Raw genomic sequence first — 21,533 nt, 5'->3', positions numbered from 1 at the left:
AGGTTCGTCCATAGGCTTTAGACTACCTAAGGCGCTCCATGGCACAAAAAGGGTTAAAAACTTCTGACCTAGACTTGTAACTAAATGTGACAGCTTTAAGATAACATGGGTAATACCCAATAAACACTCTCTTGTGCCACATGCCACAACTTGGTAGCTCCCCCAACTGAATAAAATGTTCAAGGAAACCTGAAGAAGACAAGAGTTTTAGCACTAAATCAGGCCAGTGACATACACTGAATTATTCAATCATTTATGATTTTCTAAACTGCAAATTTATTGCCCTGCCCAGAAAGCCTTGGGGTCACTTACCATCAGTAGAATGCACGTGGGAGCTGCCAATCTGGTCCACCAGCAACATGAAAACGAAACCCAGTACGAGAGAAACACCGATGTAGGCATGCAGCTGTGTGTGGTCATGGTTGTGCTCGTGTTCATGGACAACTGGTACTTCTGCTGCTTTGTCCGATGCAATCACATTCTGTGTTTCACTCACTTGGTGGTGTTTTCCTAGAGGAGAATGAACCATAAACAGAAAATATGTTTTCCCCTTAAAACATTTTCACATGGAAGCTTCCATTCTTCTGTATTTCAAGCTCTACTTACTTTACTGCAAAATCATCCATTTCTTATATTGTAATGCAGCCAATCATAAACTCCTTAAAGTTCATGATGAAAAAATTCCCAAGTGTCTTCTGGTTTTGGCATGCAGACCTTTAAACTGCCTATTATTCTCAAAACCTAGCAAATGGAAGCAAATCACCAAGCAAGAAAGCACTCATATTCCCAAGGGATAGCATCCCCAAATCTTTGTTTCTGGCTGAGAAATTCATGCCAATCTTATCAGAAACCATTGTAAGTTTTATTCTGATGAAAACAGGTGAATGAAGAACTGCAACAATAAAATAATTACAATCAAATTCATCTAGTTTTATACTTAGGTTGATATAAAAATCGCAAATAAAGAGCAAATCAAATATAAAACTTTCAGCTTTACAAAATATCAGGGAGCAATCAATAACTAGAAACCAAAAAAGGAGACCAATTTAAAAGAGGCACATCCTGGATCTAAATTCAGTTCTAGAATTATCAAAATTGTTGGGAGATTATGAATTACAGTAAATGACATCTGGCCAAGTAATACGACTAGTTTATAGTCACATATTTGATACTCAAAATATAAATGCTTCAAGGCCTGACTCCTTATCTTTGTTGTATTTCATGAATAGAAACTAACATACTAGACATTTGTCATTTATAATTAGATTAGGTACTTTTACCCTTGATGAAAGAAATTGAACAAGCCTGTTGTTATATTTTAGGCTCTGCCTTAATTCTTTAAAAGTCATTTACGAGGGGCAAAAAAACACACGTCAACTGAAGATAATAAAAACCTGTATTTTTCTAATTCCTGAAAGGTGTTTTTTATCTGTTTTCATAGCTTTTTAAAAACGATAAATATACGTAACATAAAATTTACCATTTTAACCATTTTTAAATGTATAGTTCTCTGGCATTAAGTACATTCATATTGTTTTGCAACTATCACCTTCACCTAGCTCCAGTCAGGCCGGTATATAATAAGTGGTAAGTGCTCACTACATGTTCAGAAACATAGTTATATATTAAATGGAATTAATTTGGGAGATTCATTTTTAAATATTTATGTTAAATATTTGACTTGAATATCTGGTCAGATACAATACTGAGCAATAAAACAATGTTGGAGGAAAAGAAAGAGGAGTGTGCATAGAAAAAGCAGACGCCAGATATTTTAGCAGATAGAATAAAAGAGGAGCTAGATCTTATTAGTCCATAATTATCCATGTTTCAGAATTCTGAGAGTAAAGCATAAAAAGAGTCTTAGAGCTCCTCTTTTTAATGAATGATAGGGTAAGAGTTAATTAATATAGTAGCAGGTATAACACTTTCCTTTTATTTAAATGTAGAACAAAACAACAGAGAAAAGCTGTTAAGATGGTAACTGTACTGATGGTAAGATGGTAACTAAGAATCTGGTATGTGGCATTCTTGGAGAAGTCAGCGGGAAATCTATATTGAACCATTCCTGATGACAACAGTTTCAATAATTTTCCAGCTATGAATATATAACATTTATATTTAGGTCTTTGACCCAATAGCCTACTTTCCTAAACATATCAATTCTCATGTTCCAAAGAATTATGGTGATTTCAAATTTTAGCTCCACAGTAAACAAGCACTGTAATAATACTCAATAAACTGTTCTTAAAACTTCTGTTTCTATAGAAAGACAGTTTTCTCATGATTGCTGATAATCATTTAATTCCAGTGATTTTAGAGCTATAATTATAGAAGAATATGTGAGAGTCTCCTTTTTACGTTAGTTAGTATTTACCGTGTTTCCCCGAAAACAAGACCTAGATGGAAAATCAGCTCGACTGCATCTTTTGGAGCAAAAATTAATATAACGTAACATAATATAATACTGGGTCTTATATTAATTTTTGCTCCAAAAGACACATTAGAGCTGATGGTCCGGCTAGGTCTTATTTTCGGGGACACAGTAATAGTGCTTTTTAAAGTGTCAGAGCTCATAGATACACTGAGCTCTAAAAAGTATCTGTTAAGTATCATAATTGCAAGATCCATGGAAGAATTAAACCAGTTTGGAGAAAAGTTGGTTTGATCTACAAATAGAGGAAAAGGGTTGGGGAGGAGAAACAGATAAAGCAGCAGAAACTAAAGTGAGTGTGACTAAACTCATCAGTATGAAGAGAGATGTGGAAAATTTGGAGACAGCTTAGTTTAAATAAGTTAATATCATGGTTGAGCTATCTCAAAAATTTTTAATCGAGTGGAGTATTAATATTTACTTTATATAAAGAAGGATAGGGATTTCTGGTGCTGGCAAAGATGGAGTAAATCCACTGTAGCCTAAATCATGCACTGATTAACTTTTGCTGCAACAGTCGGATATAGCCAAACAAATATTTCCATTCTCTGTGGAGGGAAACTTCCAGAAAGGAAGTTTAGAAAAGTAGATATACATTTTTCTATCTTTTTGCATTTTTCAAGAATCAATCCTAACAATAGTAATTTTTTATACATAAAAATAATGTCATTAATATACAAAGCTAAAATTGTTATTATTAAATGCATAAAATAGTCCAAATATCAACTTTTTGTTTTTTGTGGATTTCTGACACATTTTGGAAAAAAACTTCAAATCAATTAATGCAGCAAAAGCATTAAAACAAAAACTCTGTTCAAAACACACAAAATACATCTAACTACCTGAGGACTACAAAAAGTAAACAATAACAAGAAGAGAAGGCAGCAAAAACTTCAAAAGAAACCCTGTCCTCTGGCCAAAGGACCAGAAAAGAGGCTGCTGAGAGGTGCTGGTGTGGAAGTCCCCATTCTCTTATTTTCTTTTCTCCTTTTTTTCTTTCCCAGCCCTAATTTGAAGGCAGCCCCAGTTGCAGAACAGCATGGCAGTAATGCAGGCAGTTAAAACCCTAAGGAAAACCCCATCTTTCTAGCCACAGTAACCGGGAAAAGCACCCCAGTGGTCTGAAAAGTGTGGAGAGGAATCTAGTTATTCTGTTCTCTGTCTTTTCTCCTGTCCCTTTGCCCTGAGAGCAGCCCAAGATACATGGAACTAAGCAGTGACAGCACAGGCAACGAAAACTCTTAGAGAAACTTCTTCTTTCTGGCCAGAGGACCAAGGAAAGGGTCCCCTGGGAGCAAGAAAGTGTGAGAGGAATACTGGAAAGAGCTGGGGAAGGTCCCCTAATCCTGTGTCTAAATGGCACAAGTCCCAGACTCACCTGTGAACTCTGCAGGGACAAGACACAAAGAGCTGGCCCAGTGGCTCAGGTGGTTGGAGCACCGTGCTCCTAACGCCGAGGTTGCCGGTTTGATTCCCACATGGGCCAGTGAGCTGCGCCCTCTACAGCTAAGATGGTGAACAGCGGCTCTCCCTGGAGCTGAGGTGCCATGAGCAGCCAGAGGTGCCGTGAGCTGCCCGGCCATCGTGAGTGGCTGGCAGCTGGTGAGAGCTGCCGTGAGCGGCTGTGAGCAGCCGACCAAAGACTGGCAACCAACTGCCTCAGCGGGGATAGCTCAAGGCTCATAATAACTCATAATACCAGCATGGGGCAGGGAGTTGTGTTCTACACAACTAGACTGGGAACCAACGTCTTGAACTGGAGTGGAGTGGAGTGGAGTGGAGTGGGGCGGGGGGGGGGGGGGGGGGGCGGCAGAAGAAGGGGGGAAGAAAAGACACAAAGCAGCATTGTAAAGGCCTTGAAAACTGAACTAAAATTGGAACCATCACCCAAAAAAGGTAACACAGAATTGGCAATCTGAACCCAATCTGTCTGCTAAAACAAAAGAAATAAACATTATCCAAAGGATTTTGAGAGGACCTAGAGTCTCAAATTATAATATTCAAAATGTCAACTGAAAGGAGAAATAGACAAATCCACAATTGTACGTGGAGACTTCAATACTCTTATCTTAGTAATCAATAAAAGGAGAAAACCAGCAAGGATATAGAAGACCAACATTATCAAACAACTTGACCTACTCAACATTATCAAACAATTGACCTAATTGACACTTATAGAACATTCTACCAAATAACAGAATACATACTCTTCAAGAGTGTATGGAACATTCAGCAAGATAAGCCATATTTTGGACTATTAAAAAAAGCATTTACAAATTTGTAAGCGTTCAAAAAATATACTATGTTCTTTGACCATAGTGAAATTAATAATACACTTCTAAATAATACATTGGTTAAAGAAAAATTTGGAAGAGAAATTAGAAAGTATTTTTAACTGAATGAAGATAAAAATATATCAAAATTCCTGGGATGCTACTAAAGCAGTTCTTAAAGGGAAACTTATAGCATTAATTGCTTTTACTAGAAACAAAAGATCTCAAAGCAATAAGATTCCACTTAAAGAAATTTGAAAAAGAGCAAATAAAAGCCTAAAGTAAGCAAAAGGAAGAAAATAATAAAGATAAGAGCAGAAATTAATGAACTAGAAAGCAGAAAAATCAACCGAAAAAAAAAATCAACAAAATCAAACATGGTGTTTCAGCCAGCAGCATTACCAAGGTAAAAAAAGACAGAAGACAAATTAGTAATATCGGGAATGAAAAAGAAAAAATTACTACAGATATTAAAAGGATAAAAGATTACTATTAACAACCTTATGCCCATAAATTCTTTACCTTAGAAGAAATGAATCAATTCCTTGAAGGACACAAACTTCCAAAGCATACTCAAGAAGTAGTAGATAACTTGAATAGTCTTATAGCTATAAAAGAAATGGAATTCATAGCTAAAAATCTTCCAATGTAAAAAATTCCAGTCCCGGATGGTTTCACTGGTAAATTCTAGCAAACATTTAAGGAAGAAATATTTTTGATTCTATACAGTCTCTTCCAGAATACAGAAGAGAGTATACTTCCCAACCTTTAGAGGCCAGAATTACTCTGATAACAAAAACCATACAAAAACATTGTAAGAAAGCCACAAGCCAATATTGCTCATGAACAGAAACAAAAAATTCTCAACAAGGTATCAGAAAACTGAGTCAAGCAATATATAAAAAATATAATACATAACAGCCGGGGTTAGGGTGGGGAGAGTGGTATATGCAAGTCTAGTTCAACATTTGAAAATCACTATAATTCACCACAATACCAGACTAAAAAAAGCATTTGACAACATTCATTCAAGATTAAAACTCTCAACAAACTAGGAACAGAAAAGTGCCTTAACCTGAGAAAGGAATTTATTAAAAAAAACCCTACATCTAACATCATACTAAATGGTAAAAGACTGAATGACAAGGCAAGACTGTCCACTTTCATTCCTAATTAACCTCATCCTGGATGGTGTAATCAGTGCAATAAGGGGGGTAAAAAAGCATATTGGAAAGGAAAACATTAAACATACTTATGTAGTAAATCCCAAAGAATCTACAAAAAAGCTGCTATAACTAACAAGTGAGTTTAGCGAATTTCTGAATACTAAAATACTGGAAACTGAAATTTTAAAAAAGTGTCATTAACAATTGCACAAAAACCATGAAATACTTAGGTGTAAATGTAATAAAATATCTATAGATCTGTATGCTAAAAACTACAACACTGATGATATACAGTGTTCATGGATTGGAAAACCACAGTATTCTTAGGATGTCAATTCTCCTCAAATTAATCTACAGATTCAATTCAATCTCAATCCGAATCCCAGCAAAGTTTTTTGTAGATACTGACAAGCTCATTCCAAAATTGTATAGAAAGGCAAAGGAACTAGTTTAACCAAAACAATTTTGAAAAATAAGAACAAAGTTAGAAGGACTCTACTATCTGATTTCAAGATTGGCTCTAAAGTTAGTCTTCAAGACAATGTAGTATTGGCATAGGATAGGTATACAGATCAATGGAACAAAATAAGAGTCCAGAAATAGACCAACACAAATATAGTCAATTGATTTTTAATAAAGTGGAAAGACAAACAGAAGAAGGATAGGCTTTTCAACAAATGGTGTTGTAACTATTGGACCTCTATCCATATGCAAAAAAATGAACCTTCACTTTGTATTCAAAATTAACCCTAAATGGATCATAGACCTAAATGTAAAACCTAAAATTATAAAATTTCTAGAGGAAAACAAAAGAGAAAAATCTCTGTGAACTTGGTTTTAACAGAGGTTTTTAGATATGACACCAAAAGCACAATTTGTGAAATAAAGAACTGATAAATTGGACTTCATTAATATTAAAAACTACTCAGTGAAAGATGCTATTAAGAGAATGAAAAGATAAGCCACAGACTAGGAGAAAATACTGGCAGCTCACACATCTGATAAAGGACTTATATCCAGAATACATAAAGAATTCTCCAAATTCAATAATAAGAAAATTCAGTTAAAAAATGGGCAAAATATTTGATATCATCAAAGAAGATACAACAATGGCAATCAAGCACAGGAGAAGATGTTCAACATCATTACCCATTAGGAAATTGCAGATTAAAACCACATTGAGATACCACTAACGATTTATTAGAACGACTAAAATAAAAAAACAAAAACAGACAACACCAATGGCTGGCAAGGAAGGGAACCAACTGGAACTCTCATACATTACTGATGGGAATGCAAAATGGTACAGCCACTTTGGAAACGAGTTTGGCAATTTCTTATAAAGTTAAACACACACGTGCCATATGACCCAGCAATTCCACTTATAATTATTTATGCAAGAGAAATAAAAGCTCATGTTCACACAAAAACCTGTGCACAAACGTTTATAGTGACTTTATAATATAATACAATATAATATAATATAATATAATATAATATAATATAATATAACCCAAACTGGAAACAACCCATATGCCTTTTGACTGATAAAGGAATAAGCAAACTATGGTTCAAGCAAACAATGGACTACTATTCAGAAATAAAAAGGTATAAACTATTGATACACAGAACAGTATGATGACTCTCAAATGCATTATGCTAAGTGAAAGAAGCCAGACCCAAAGGCTGCAAGATTACATTTATATGACATTTCAAAAAGGCAAAACTATAGACAGAGAAAAAAGATCAGTAGTTGCCAAAGGTTGGGGGTAGAGGAAAGGCTTAACGACAAAAGGGCAGCAATGAGGTAGTATTTTCGTTTTCTTTTTTTATTTATTTTTATTTTTTTAAGGATGAGGTAGTATTTTCTGTGTGATGGACTGTTCTGTATTTTGACCACAGTGGCAATAACATAATTTTACACATTTGTCACAACTCATAGAGGTGTACACCAAAAAGAATGAATGTAAAATATGTAAATGAAAATAATAAATTTTAAATAATGTCAGGGCTGGAGATTAATCTATGATAAAAGGTTACAGAGACCAGAATGCTTATTTTTGGAGAAGCAGGTTTATAAAGCACATTCTATCTATTTTCAAAGGAATCCACAGAAGTATTTTGGATCAAAACCCAGGAAAACTGAAAATAAAGAAATGCAATCCAACACACAGTAGCTAAATTTAAGCTTAAAACTATATCTAAAATATGGTATATCTAAAATATGGTGAATTATATCTCAATAAAACAATTAAAAAAAACAGAAACAAAACTATACCTTCTTTCCTGTACCCCAGTATTTCCGAAACTTGCCTAATATGAATCATTTGGCAATTTGTTAAAAAGATATTCCCAGGCTTTTCCCCTGGAGATTCTGATACTGCAGTCTAGGTTGGGAAATAATATTTTTAAAATGCACCCCTTCCTCAAGAAACTTTTATTATCAGACAAGTTTAGAAAACTACTAACACCCATAATTCTTTCTGAACTACAAAGACAAGAAAAAAATGTAATTGTCTATTTAATCATGGTCTGACTGCTTTCTAGTATACTAGGACAATGATCCCTCTACAGTAGAATAGTCACACCCAGAAAAATTCAAGGGATCCACTGGGATAAGAAAGGAAATACTGATCGATACACATTTACTTTAAATGACATAGTTCAAAATTTTCCATTTTAGGTGATTTTACAACATGCAGAGTAAATAAGTAAAATAGTACATGTATATTTTTTTTTTACCCCAATAGGATATATGATCAAAAAGAACAGAAACCAGTGCTGCAAGGCTCCTGGTTTCTTACTTTTCTCCCCTTACAGCTGAGCAATTCTCTCAGCCTCTGCCCTATTTTGCACTGAGACCTCACTCTTTACCATTACGCCCATATTCATACCCCAGGCATAAGAGCATCACCACTCTGGATAACGGACACAGGTTTCTTCCTCAACCGAGATCTGAAAAACGACTTGTTTATATTGTATCTAGTAAGAAATTTGGAAGGCCGTACCTCTTTATACTATTCTTAAAGTCCAGTAGACTCTTGGCACTTGAAGATTCAGCTCACCAATTTAACAGCTGTGGTTTCAATCCTTCACAAGTATCTGTTAAGTTTCACGACAAGTAGTAATCTGATTTTGCTGAGTCACAACCTTGAGTCAAATATGTGTGCGAGCTGGTGTGAAGGACCAAATTATTTAGCAGGTAAGTGAACCAAGCTGACCAACCAGCATTTACTCTTACACCGCAATACTGTTCTCTTCTTGCTATTAGCATTAGGAGAGGCCTCTTTAGGTTTTTTGTTATCCTTTACTGCAGAGGTCCTCACTAATTATCTACAAAGTTTATTATAAAGAGTCCTTAAATCCAAACATGTATATTATACATTTTTCCATTAAAGAACAATAAAAATACAATCATCATCATGTAGAATTTGGGAAGTTTTGAGCGGGCATTAAAAAAGGACTGTCATACTTTGAAAGACTGGAATTCATGTATTATTGCAAATAAATCTTAAGTGGTATTCATGCATTGGGGCACTCAAATCACAAACTGTGAAGGATCTGTTCAGTGTTAAAGATGTCAAAAGATATGTTTTAAGGACTTTTCTCAATGTAGATTTCTACGCCAAACATAAACTGAGTTCAGAAAAAATACCATTAAGCTTCTTTCAACTCTCCGTGTGAATTAACATATCTCAAAGAAGTCCCTTCTCTCTCTCACCCTCAAGAATATCTTCATAAAGTGCGTGGACTCCTTCAGGCACGATGACCGCCAGTGCAGTTCCACAGAGAAGGCCGGCACCCAAAACAGTCACCAGCTTTAGTCGCTCCTGGAAAGAAAATATAACTGTTGAAAAGACTGATGAATGAATGAGAAAAAGTTTCTGAAGTATCTATAATCACGACTTTTAGCTGCTCATTTGTGAGACCAAATCTACAATGGCCAGAACATGAAAAAGCGCCAGCTTCATGAATAATAATGCTAATTAAAACATTTTTAAATTTAGCAGATTGGCAATGATGTGGGAAAACTTGTCTGCTAATCCATGATACGGAGAAATGAGCACACCTGACACTGCTACAACCTATCTGGACCATAATTTGGCAATTTAGATTTAAAGTTTCAAAAATGTGAATTCTTTGATCCAGCAATTTCACTTCTAGAAATCCATCCTAAGAAACAAAGAACTATGCAAAGAAGACCACTGTACTTATTAAGAGTGCAAACCTGAAAAGAACTTAGATGTCCAAGAAAGGAGATTGGCCAAATAAACTATAATACTTCATCACAGTATCACAACACTCAGCCATTAAAAATTATGATATAGGTCTATTTATGGGCATAGAAAGTCATGACTTACTGCTATAGAGGAAAAAGCTGGAGGCAAACATGTTCTTTGGTTTTTGGTATGTCTTATTTGTAATAAAAAGTATACATATAAGTAGAACAAGTGTAAAATAAACATTAACAAATTTCTTACTTTATAATTTATAAACATAATATAGCATACATAATTTGTAACATAATTTATTAAGCATTTATAATTTATCTAAAATGACCATGTATTGCTCACAATAAAATGTGTTTAATTCAATACTAAAATGTTCCATGGTTTTTTTAAAAAAACCACTTTATTGAGGTATGACTGACACACAAAAAGCTGTAGGTATTTAATGTATACACGTGATGTGTTTGGACAAAAGTACACATCTGTAAAACGATCATCACTATCAATGCCATAAATGCTCTATGGTTTTAATCCAACTTAATCCTGTTTTTCTTTTTAACCAGATTTCTCTGAGAGACTGTCTCTTGATATACAAGATATAAAGGTTTATGTTTCAAAATTTCTTGAAGCAGTGATGTACCCTATATGGTTTCCTGGAGTCTTAACAGTATTAAAAAACATCTTAAAACCTAAAAGGGATAACTATGTATGTTGCTTATTAAAAAGTTTCAATAATTTAATGGTATATCATGTACTTTACTTTTCTGTTTTAGCTGCCTTTATGAGATTAGCAAAAATAATAGTGGCTGTATTACCTCTGATATACCACTGAACTTGTGACTATGAGGCTGGGGGATATATATGTGGTCTCTATGGGAAAATGGGTTCTTAGCTGAAAGGCTGATCGAAACATTACCCCCTCGTTGGGAAGAAGGAAGGGATCTATAGCTCACTGTGTCTCTACTGAAAACAAGAGAACTCCAGCTGCAAGGTCAGCACTAGCCAATACCTGCCACATAGCAAGTGGGGAATCACCACAATCCGAGCACACAGGCCAGCTCAGCCCTGCAGACACTTAGGACGGTCATTATTAGCTACTTACAAACTGAGAGTATTCTGAACGCATCCAGTGGTTGGGGCACTGGCTTGGGAGATAGAGCTGACTCCATGTCTAAATTGGTTAACAACTCAGTACCTCAACTTTTCTTCTATAAAATAAGAATATTTCTACCTGTCTTATTAAGATACAAGAGGAAACAGGAGAAAGTGACTGAAACATTTTGGAAAAATGACATCAAACAACAGGTGTTACTATTTTAATATTTAATACTGAGCTACCATAAGTCTGTCTTTTCCGAGTTATTAAACTCACTGAAGTACTGCTAATCCAGCATTCATTTGAGACAAATTGTCAGAGCATGGAGAACACAAGATGGAGAAATAGGTCTGTTGTGTGTAGAAGGTGACGGGGTAATTAATCTTTTCATCATTCTCTCTAGTCAATTCATAAAAGTGACCTTTTTAAAAAAATTCATGAATGTAAAGTTTTACTCCTAAGGAAGGACAAAAACAACCGTAAAACTGAAATGGACTGATCATATCATTTCAATTTAGAGACCTGGTTTCAGAACTCTACAATTCAAACTAATGAATAAATTGCTAGAAAATTGTCCTGTCAGCATTTGGACTATGCTCTACTCTGGGAAATGGAAATGAAAGATGCCCCTGCTTTGCAAATTAAGGGAAGATGAGAAGTGATGATATACCTAAAAGAGAAAGAGCTGATTGTCCTCAGAAATTACTTGGGTGGTAGCTCACATCATACATAAAAATTAATTTTTGATGGATTATGCACCTAAATATAAAACCTAAAACTCAAAATCTTCTAGAAAATGTAGAATATCTTTGCAATCTTGGATTGGCAAAATTCCTTTCTCCCTTCTTTCCTTCCTCCTTCCCTCTTTCTTTTTGAAGATCTAATTGGCTTTATAGAGCAATTCATGAATCAGGGAAGCATCCCATCAAGCTGAGAGGAGCTCCCTTGGGTTGTTAAAATTTCTTAGCAAGGACACAAAAACACAGACCATGAGAAAAAAATTCAACATAGGAATTCAAAACATTTGCTGAGGGCGGCCAGTTGGCTCAGTTGGTCAGAGCGCAGTGCTCATAACAGCCAGGTCACCGGTTCAATTCCCACACAGGCCAGTGACCTGCGCCCTCCACAACTAGAGTGAAAACAACAACTTGACTTGGGGCTGATGGGTCCTGGAAAAACACACAGATCCCCAATAAAAAATAATAAATAAATAAAATAAAATAAAACATTTGCTGAGAGTTGCGTACTGATGGCTCAGAGCTGAGTTCCTCTGAGGAACTGAGCCTGAGCCCAAGGGAAGTGACTAACGTAAGGCAATCCTCCCTCTCAGGGCAGTGCAGTCATTGACTTGTGTGGAGTTGTGTGGAGGGAGGTACAAAGCCCTATGTCCTTGCTTCAATTCAGGACATCTCTGAAGAGCCATCCAGCTTCAGAGCCTGCTGTGGGGTGAGCTGCTGCCTCTACTGCAACTGAATTACAGTTCTACTTCTCCATCTACTTAATCCTGCTCATTCTCTCACCCTTGTTCTTCCCAAGAGCACTCTCCAACAAACTTGCTATAAATCTCCTTCTCAGAGTCTGTTTCCTGGGGAACCCAACCTAAGACACTGACAAAGGGCTTGTATTTGAAATACAAAGAACTTCTACAACTCAACAAAAGACAAAAAAATAAACAATACAAAATGGGTAAAACATTGAATAGATACTTTACAAAAGATGTACAAATGGCCAATAAACCCATGAAAAGGTGTACAATGTCATTCAGTCATCAGGAAAATGCAAGCTTAAACTACAATGAGATACTTCTTCATGCCTACCAGAAAAACTAAAATTAAAAAGAGTGACAACACTAAATGATGGCAAGGATGTAAAGCAACTGGAACTCTCAGAAGTGCAAATGGAAGCACAAAATGGTACATCCACTTTGGAAAACTGGCTCTCTCTTATAAAGGTAAACCACAGATTCCACCTTTGGGTATTTATCAAGAGAAATGAAGAAGTATGTCTACAAAAAAAACTTGTACAAGAATGTTCATAGAGGGCCAGCCTGGTGGCTCAGGCGGTTAGAGCTCCGTGCTCCTAACTCTGAAGGCTGCCGGTTCAATTCCCACATGGGCCAGTGGGCTCTCTTGGTGTCAGTTCAATTCCTTGAGTCCCGCAAGGGATGGTGGGCAGCGCCCCCTGCAACTAAGATTGAACACGGCACCTTGAGCTGAGTTGCCGCTGAGCTCACGGATGGCTCAGTTGGTTGGAGCGAGGGCTCTCAACCACAAGGTTGCCAGTTCGACGCCCACAAGGGATAGTGGGCAGCGCCCCCTGCAACTAGCAACGGCAACTGGACCTGGAGCTGAGCTGCGCCCTCCACAACTAAGACTGAAAGGACAAGTTGACTTGGAAAAAATCCTGGAAGTACACACTGGTCCCCAATAAAGTCCTGTTCCCTTTCCCCAATAAAATCTTAAAAAAAAAATTAAAAAAAAAGAATGTTCATAGAAACTTTATCAATAATTGCCAAAATCTGGATTGCGATGCCCACCAATAGGAGAATGGATAAACAAATTGTGATATACTTATACAATGGAACACTACTTGGTAACAAAAAGGAATTCCTGCTAGATACAGGAACATGAATGAATTTCAAAAATTATTCTGATGTTTGAATAAAAGAAGCCTTATACAAAAAGAGTATGTCCATTTATATGAAGTTTTAAAAAAAGCAGGCCAAACTAATCTATAACTACAGAAATCAGAACAGTGGCAAGAGGGATGAATGGGAAAATGCAGTGGCAGGGCTGATTAACTAGAAAATGGCACCCAGTTATTTTACTAGGATGATGGAAATATTCTAAATCTTAATTGTGATGTGAGTTACATCTCATATGTTTGTCAAAATTCATCAAACTTAACATCTGTACCTTTTAACATCTGTACCTTTTACTCTATAAAATTACATATACATATATATTTTTTGTTTGTTTGTTTTAATTACCTGGGTAGTAATTTACTCATCCAGAACCACTGAAAGGATTCATTTTAGAATTGTTCAATTTTAACAAAGTTTCTTCATGGCAGCTCCTTGAAACCAAGCTCAGAGGTCTATGTAAAACACTAAAAGGCACTTCAAAATTTTTTCCTTTTTTTACTCATAATTACATTACTTATTTACATGAACCAAATTTCTGAATATTATCTATTGCAACAGATTTTGTAAGAATTTTCCAAAGGCCCTAGCAAGCTAGAAAATGTTAATAGTTGAATCTCTATGTGCAGCTAATGTCATTACGAGGAAATCATGGTTAAGTATTTAAAGCACACAGTCATGAAATTACACTCTTTGTTAATCATGTATGAACAATTAAATGCTCTGAGCTGAAGGATATGAACAGGAGCTTGGTCCAAATTTTTAGAAACACACAGTCAACATTTTTATTAATTTTTAGACACATACTTAAAAAAAACTGGATACTAGCTGAGTTACTAACATAGAATCCAAGTTTAAGAACTGGAAGAAAATATAAGAAATGATCCTCTCTCAATATATGTGTGGAGATTCAAGTGCCAAAGATGCGAAATGATGTACCCATGATCACACAGCCAGGCTAGCTAGTGGCGGAGGCACACTTTGATCTGACACTGTACTCTGCTGCCCTGTACATCCCAAGACAATGTCCATCGAGTCGCACAACACAGACAACGCATCATACAAAATTTACCTCTGAGAAAAGGTATCATTCAATCATACAACCTCTTTAAATAGTGTGTGTCAGCAGAACCCCTTAGCAACATCATGAGGAAAACCAAAATTATAATTAGTGAAATTGTTCTCTATTAATAGTTTCTAAAGGTCCATGAAAAAGTATGAGTAATAAGGACAATGAAATGTGCTTTTCCTAAGATTTTATTTCTTCAAGGCAGAGGACTACTCTTTATTCTGAGATTATGTCGTACCTACTATTTAGTCTTAAATTGTCCTTTCTTTTACAAAACGATGGTGATGATAGTTTTTGTTTTTATTTTTAATGTTCTTACTTGGCAAAATTAAAAGCAGGCATTCCTGTACCAATTTTAACTAACTCCAAAAATATTAGTGGCCTGCGAAACCCAAAAGCTTGGAAACCCCACATCTATGGTATAAGCATGAGCTCTGTGTTATAATACCATAAAAATTCCAGAAACAAAGAATTTGAGAAACCACTCATCTATAGTGTAAGCATGAGCTCTATGTTATAATACTATAAAAAATTTCAGAAACAAAGAATTTGAGAGTTTGTAGAAAGAGATTTTAAGGTAAGTCTAAGTGAATCATCTAGCTTTATAATTATTTCCCTGAAGGAAAGGCAATGTGAGCTAAAATTACTGTATCATATTTTCAGTTCACTTTGAAATTAAGTACACTTATTTACCAAATGAAGTTTAACATCCACTGAATACTATGTTTGTATGGCCCTGTAACCCCTTCCCCCAAGATTGTAAGATTTGTGAGGGCAGAAATTTTTGTTTTTAATGTACTGCTGAACCCTCAGTTTATAGGACAGTATGTGGCATTTAACAGATGCTCCCTAAATACTTACTGAAAGAATGAATTAAATGCCCGGTGACACGCAGGTCCCCAGCCAACTTGGTGCTAGGGACTCGGTACCCATCACTTCACTGGCTCTACTATCAATAAATACACGAATGGAGTGGAACTTCTTTAGAATACCTGTGCTGGGAAATGGGCCTAACATATTCCTTGCAAGTGTAACCATATCAAGAATTTTCGGTGGTTAGTTGCTTTGGAATTTATGCTTTGGCTTAAGGGGTATCCAAATACACGTAATAAAGCCCATCTTTAGCAAAGTGATATAGAGATTATATATCCTACATAACTTTTATCAGCTTGATAAACGTCTAACCGCACAGCGACCAATAGTACAGAGGCAACACTTGATGAAAAAAGCAACAGTCAAAAAAATAAGCAACATTGCCATGGGTTGTCATTTCAATTTCTATTTTTTTAAAATTTCTACCTAAATCATTTTGGACGCAATCTGATTTATTTTAAGCACTAGAGATGTGGCTCCATGTTATTGTATAACTAACTGTATTCTTTCACACAACTTCACAATTTGGGATTCAATCTCAAAATTGTGTATATATCAAAGTTAAAACGCTGATAGGTGTTCTCCTTTGCTTATGGTAAATCACTAAAAGGGTGTATGTGAAGAAGAACTACAAATTCCAAGTATAGTTCAAAATGAAAAGTGAGTTCCCAAAGCGACAGTTTCTGTCAGAGAAATGAAATATTTGCTCGAGAGGCATGAACGAACTATGGAATGCCATTGGTTTTATGTTGTCTCATTTTACAGTTTCACAGCTGTAGCCTGAATGAGCCAAAGGATTGACCAGATGTACTAATTAAAACAACAGCTTGTACTCAATGTCATTAACTATCAGCGCAAAGCTTTGAAGTCAAGTTTAATTTTCCTGGCAGACACCAAGGTAGTTAAATGGTTTTTCTTTCCTTGCTCATAGAAACAGTCAATACATTGTTTGGTTCAACTAAATATTAGCCAATAATTTTTAAAGCTTTTAAACTTGAAAATAGTTTATTTTAACCCCTTTGTACCATGCTCATTTTAGTACTGAAATCATCAACTCTAGTCTCTTAAAAAATTAAAGATGCATCTCTTCTTATAAAACTAATCCCTTCAAAGCTCTAGGCACTGAAGAGATGAAATAGAGGGTACAGAGTAACTCTTATTCCAGCACAAAAGGCTTTCTCCATATTCTTTCTCCACAACAAACCTTCTTCAAGGAGATTTTTCCTAATGCCAATTTAACTACTACATTATCTGCTAAGTGTAGATAACAGGTAACGAAGGAAACTCAAAGATGAACTTTGTTCTTCAAGTTCTTACAATTAAGTCAAGATGCTGAAAAGCTTCCTGCCTCTACGTAGCAGCTGTGTAACCCTGAGCAAGTTCAGTGTCCTCCACTGTAAGAAGGAGCTGCAACGATGACTGTTACTACTACTGTCAGGTAGGAGTACGGTATCAGGACACTCAGAGCAGAGTAACTCGTTATTACTGATCTTGACCATCACCAGTAGCATGCAGAGAAAGCCTCTAAGCTCCTCCTCCACAAGAACAAAACCAAACCTGGATACTTGGATAAAAGTTCAAGTGAACAATCCTGATACCTGCCATTTTGCCAGGGGCACATAGGCTTCCCCTTTCCTAATTCATTTGACATAGAGGTAATAACAAGCAATATTTTACTAATGCCACTTCCTCCAATCTTGGAAAACAAGACTAATTTGTTTTTCCTTTTGTATTAGAGTCCTTTCTAACTATAAAAGAACTAAACAAAAATTGGAAATCCCATAAGATTGTTCAATGTGAGTACAAAAACAAAAACAAAACCCACTGGGAAAGAACCTGGGAAAACACTGGCAATAATTATATTATTATTAACATATAAGACGTTCAACTGAACTGAGAAAATTAAAATAATGAAAATACATTTTTCTCTACCAAATTAGCAAAGTTTTAAAAATTAACAATGATACTACTCAATGTTTGTGAGCACATAGCGTCATTTACATTTTGGGGGAAAAATGCATCTAAGAAAAACTGGTAACAAAGAGTGAGAATCTTTTTAAAACCACTCATGCCCTTTGACCCTCTCATTCTACCCCTGCAGAAATAATCTGAAATATGGTCACAACCTCAGACATAAAAATATTCATTCAACACAATTATGGCAAAAACTTGAAAAAAATTAAATGCATAGTAAGAATTTCTGCATATAAAATAACTTAATGCAAGGTATGGGGAAAGGGTGTGGAGCTCCCATGCCCTCTCCAAGTGGGAAAACTCTCCCAGACCCTCCATGTGTTCATCAATCTGAAAGCTCTCTGAACCCCATACTTTGGGGTTTTTATGGAGGCTACATTACATGGGCAAGATTGATAAATCATTAAATGATTGAGTCAACCTCCAGTCCCTCTTCCCTTCCTGGTGGGAAAGTTTTAACCCTCCAATCACCTGGTTGGTTCCCCTGGCAACCAGCCTCATCCTTAGCTTACCTAGGGGCCTTCTAAAAGTCACCTCATTAATATAACAAAAGACACTCTCCTGGCTTTTCTCATTTAAGAACTTCCAAGGTTTTTAGACACTCCTTGCCAAAATCAGGGATGAAGCCCAAATAGATAGTTCTTATTATTAACCACAATGTCACACGCAGAGAAGTTTTTGTGGTGCCACCCTGGTGGAACTTGCTGGAAATCTGCACTCTAGAGTGTCGGGAAACGCTGTCTTACTGGGGAGACTCTCCTATAACACTGCCCAGGGGCGGTGCCAGAGACGCTGGAAGTTCAGCAGGAGTCTGGAGGCTGGAGAAGCCTCCCGCTGCAGGAGCTGCACAGGGAAGCTGCACGCTGAGGACCTGGGGCCACAGAAATTGCCTAGGAGCCTGCTGAGCAAGCACGCCAGCACCAAGGAGAAAAACCCCTTCCTCTTACAAGTTGGAAAAGCTCAACGCTGTGCCAGCTGGCAAAGGAAAACTATTTAAAAGACCCAGATCCATTTTTACAGAGCAGTCAATGGAGAGTGAATGTGGAGCTGAGAGGCAATAAATTGATAACTGGCATTCTGGCCAGTAGAATTACATAGAAAGATACCCAGGAGCCGAGTGAGTACCAAGGACAGTAGAGAGGAAGTCAAACGCTTGCTCCTTAGGCCATCTGTTTAGCTAATCAGAGGCTTTTCTGGCCCTTTAGATTAATGAGGTTTCTGGATGGACAAGTTCTACACAGAGAAGTGCTACGAATATTCTTCTCTTTCATCTCTATAATAACTAATATTTATTAAGTACTTATTATGTCAGCATGTTCTATTATAATCACTTTACATATATTAACTCAATTCTATGAGGCAGGTACTTCTATTACCCCTACTTTACAACAGAGGCATAGAAAGTTGAAGTAATGTCACCAGGCTCACATACCCAGCAAATGGCAGAGCCGTGACCTGAACCCACACGGTCTAGCTCCAACATCTCTTCATCGAGCACTACGCTAAACTTCTTCTCTATAAAACCCATTTGATGAGTCAGAAAAGAGTAAGAACGAGTCTGGGAGCTCACAGGAATAAGCCTAAAGATTAACTGATGAGTCAGAAAGAGTTAATAAGAACGAGTCTGGGAGCTCACAGGAATAGGCTTAAAGATTAACCAGTTAGCTCTGAGTTCTCCCGCTAGCACTTCACCTATAGGCTGACAAACACCAGGACAATTTTCGGAGGAAGCCAACTTTGACAACAGTTCTCAGAAGGGGCCAGCCGCAACAGTCAACAATTGCAAGACGACTGGCCCCCTGCGTCCTGCATAGAAAAATACCGATAAAACCCCAGCTAAACAGCAACCTGCTGCCGCTGTCTACTCTAGACTCTGCCCAACCAATTCCTCTGCTGGTGCTTCTCTCCTTACTATCCGTGGAGCCGGCTTAATCTTTAGACACTGCCCCAGGCATTCTCTCTGCCCGACCTTCAATAAAACTTTCCTTGCTTTCCTACTTTTCTGAATCTTGTGAATACTTTCACATTCTGCAAAAGACCAGGGGTATTCTGAACTCTATTCACTGTTCCGTTTTTTGCCTTTTAGCACCTGTCTTCTTTCCCCAATTTGCCTTTGTCAAATGCATAAGGAATTAATGAGAGGAACATACAAGATGCAGAAGCTCGAGTAAAAATTTTTGGTTAATAGAAAATTGACCCCAAGATAAATACAGGGTTTACAACACATAGTTTGAGATAATTATCTAGTAGCTAACTCCAAGACCCTGTCACTTAAAAATCCATGTTATTGGGGTAGAAGAATTTCCGGAACAACTGATACCTATTTTTATTTTATTTCAATAAAGTTAGACATTGAATATTAGTATTCAAGGAGAATTGAGATTTCTAGAATTCCATCATAGGTTTTAAGAAATACTTGTACTTATGTAATGGTGACACTATACCTTCTATTTTAAGATTTAAACCTCTTGCATAATTCGATTTAACCGTGCAGTTTAGCTTGGGACTTTTTTGAAAGTTTTTCTTTTCTTTGCTTCCCTCCCCTCCCACCAAACCTTAACGACTTTTCACTATACATTTACTGTGCAGACCAGTTTCAATGGTTCTGCTTGCTATGCATACCTGGCTCAATGACTTGAAAGAAGTTTTTACATATCTGCCTAAGATCCACTCCTATCCCTGAAACAAACCAGCCTCTGGGAAGCGCTTTTCTCCTTCCCTAAGTGCTGCCTCTCCTTACATGCCTGTAAACTCTTTGGGCGATATTGAGTGGGAAGGCAATCTGTAACAAGGAGTCCGCCTAATGCTGGCATTTTGGAATAAACCTGCTTTTCTTTCTACCAACCTCGCCTCTTGAGTTTTGGCTTTCATGTGGCAAGCCTCTGGGTCTTTAGCACGGTAACACACTTAGAATTAATATTTATCACCTGGAATTCCAAAATGAGACGATCTTAAACTTCGTTAGCATTCAACAGTCTCACATCTAAATTCTTTAATTAAAGGAAAGGTTAAGACTGTCACATACATTAGAATTCTGAATCCATTTCAGGTCTTCTCCCCTCAAAAAGCATGTCAATTCTTGAATAGCACACTTTAGAATTGACAAACTATGAAGGTATAAATCTTGGATAGTTCAAAACAGGAACTGTTTCAGCTTTCAATTTGGCAGGTGTTCATTTAAAGGGCATCTAAGACATATTCGGCTCTTCAAGGTTTCAATGGTATTTGGAGATTGTTCACCTCTGTAATTTCAATTCTGCTACACTGACTAAGCACAAGACATGAGATGTACTGTGGAAGGTAAAACGTACGTGATGTTAAGGGTATTCCTAATTTGGGGAGCTAAAGGTACGAATTTAGATCCATTTCATTTCTTCTTTACACAGTGCTCATTTGGAAAAGAAATACCATTTAATGGTCAAGTGCTTTGGACTGGTAATGAAACACCTCCACCAGTGTTTGTGACCTCTCCACGCCTGCGTGTGCTCATTTGTAAAGTGAAGTTGAAGGGCACCTATCTCACAGTCTCATCCCGAGCTTTAAGTGAGCTAATACACCAGTGCCTGGTACACAGAAGGAGCGCAATAAGCAATAACTATTATTAACATTATTGTGCACACAAGTTTCAATGATGTCTATCCAGATAATATCCTAGAGAAAACAAAGTTTTTCACCAATAATGTTGAATCAGATTGTATCGAGATTTTATTTGAGCCAAACCTAGTTTTATCAAGCAAAGATACTTATGAGGCAATAACTTTATAAGACAACAATCTGA

General features: G+C 36.6%; 1 protein-coding gene across 1 annotated transcript in view; it reads right to left on the bottom strand.

Moving 5' to 3' along the window:
- The window catches only part of SLC39A9 (solute carrier family 39 member 9), a 41,938-nt gene that overhangs the window by 15,309 nt on the left and 5,096 nt on the right, over positions 1–21,533 (bottom strand). Inside the window, exons 2-3 of the mRNA XM_019733460.3 lie at positions 9,595–9,703; positions 313–510 (exon numbers count right to left, since the gene is read on the bottom strand). Coding sequence (XP_019589019.2) covers positions 313–510; positions 9,595–9,703 — 307 coding nt within the window. The remainder of the gene's footprint in view (positions 1–312; positions 511–9,594; positions 9,704–21,533) is intronic.

Source organism: Rhinolophus sinicus, chromosome 3 (assembly GCF_057876585.1).
Source record: "Rhinolophus sinicus isolate RSI-liver-muscle chromosome 3, RSI-T2T, whole genome shotgun sequence".
Classification (NCBI taxonomy): Eukaryota; Metazoa; Chordata; class Mammalia; order Chiroptera; family Rhinolophidae; genus Rhinolophus; species Rhinolophus sinicus.
This window is presented reverse-complemented; position numbering and strand designations above follow the sequence as displayed.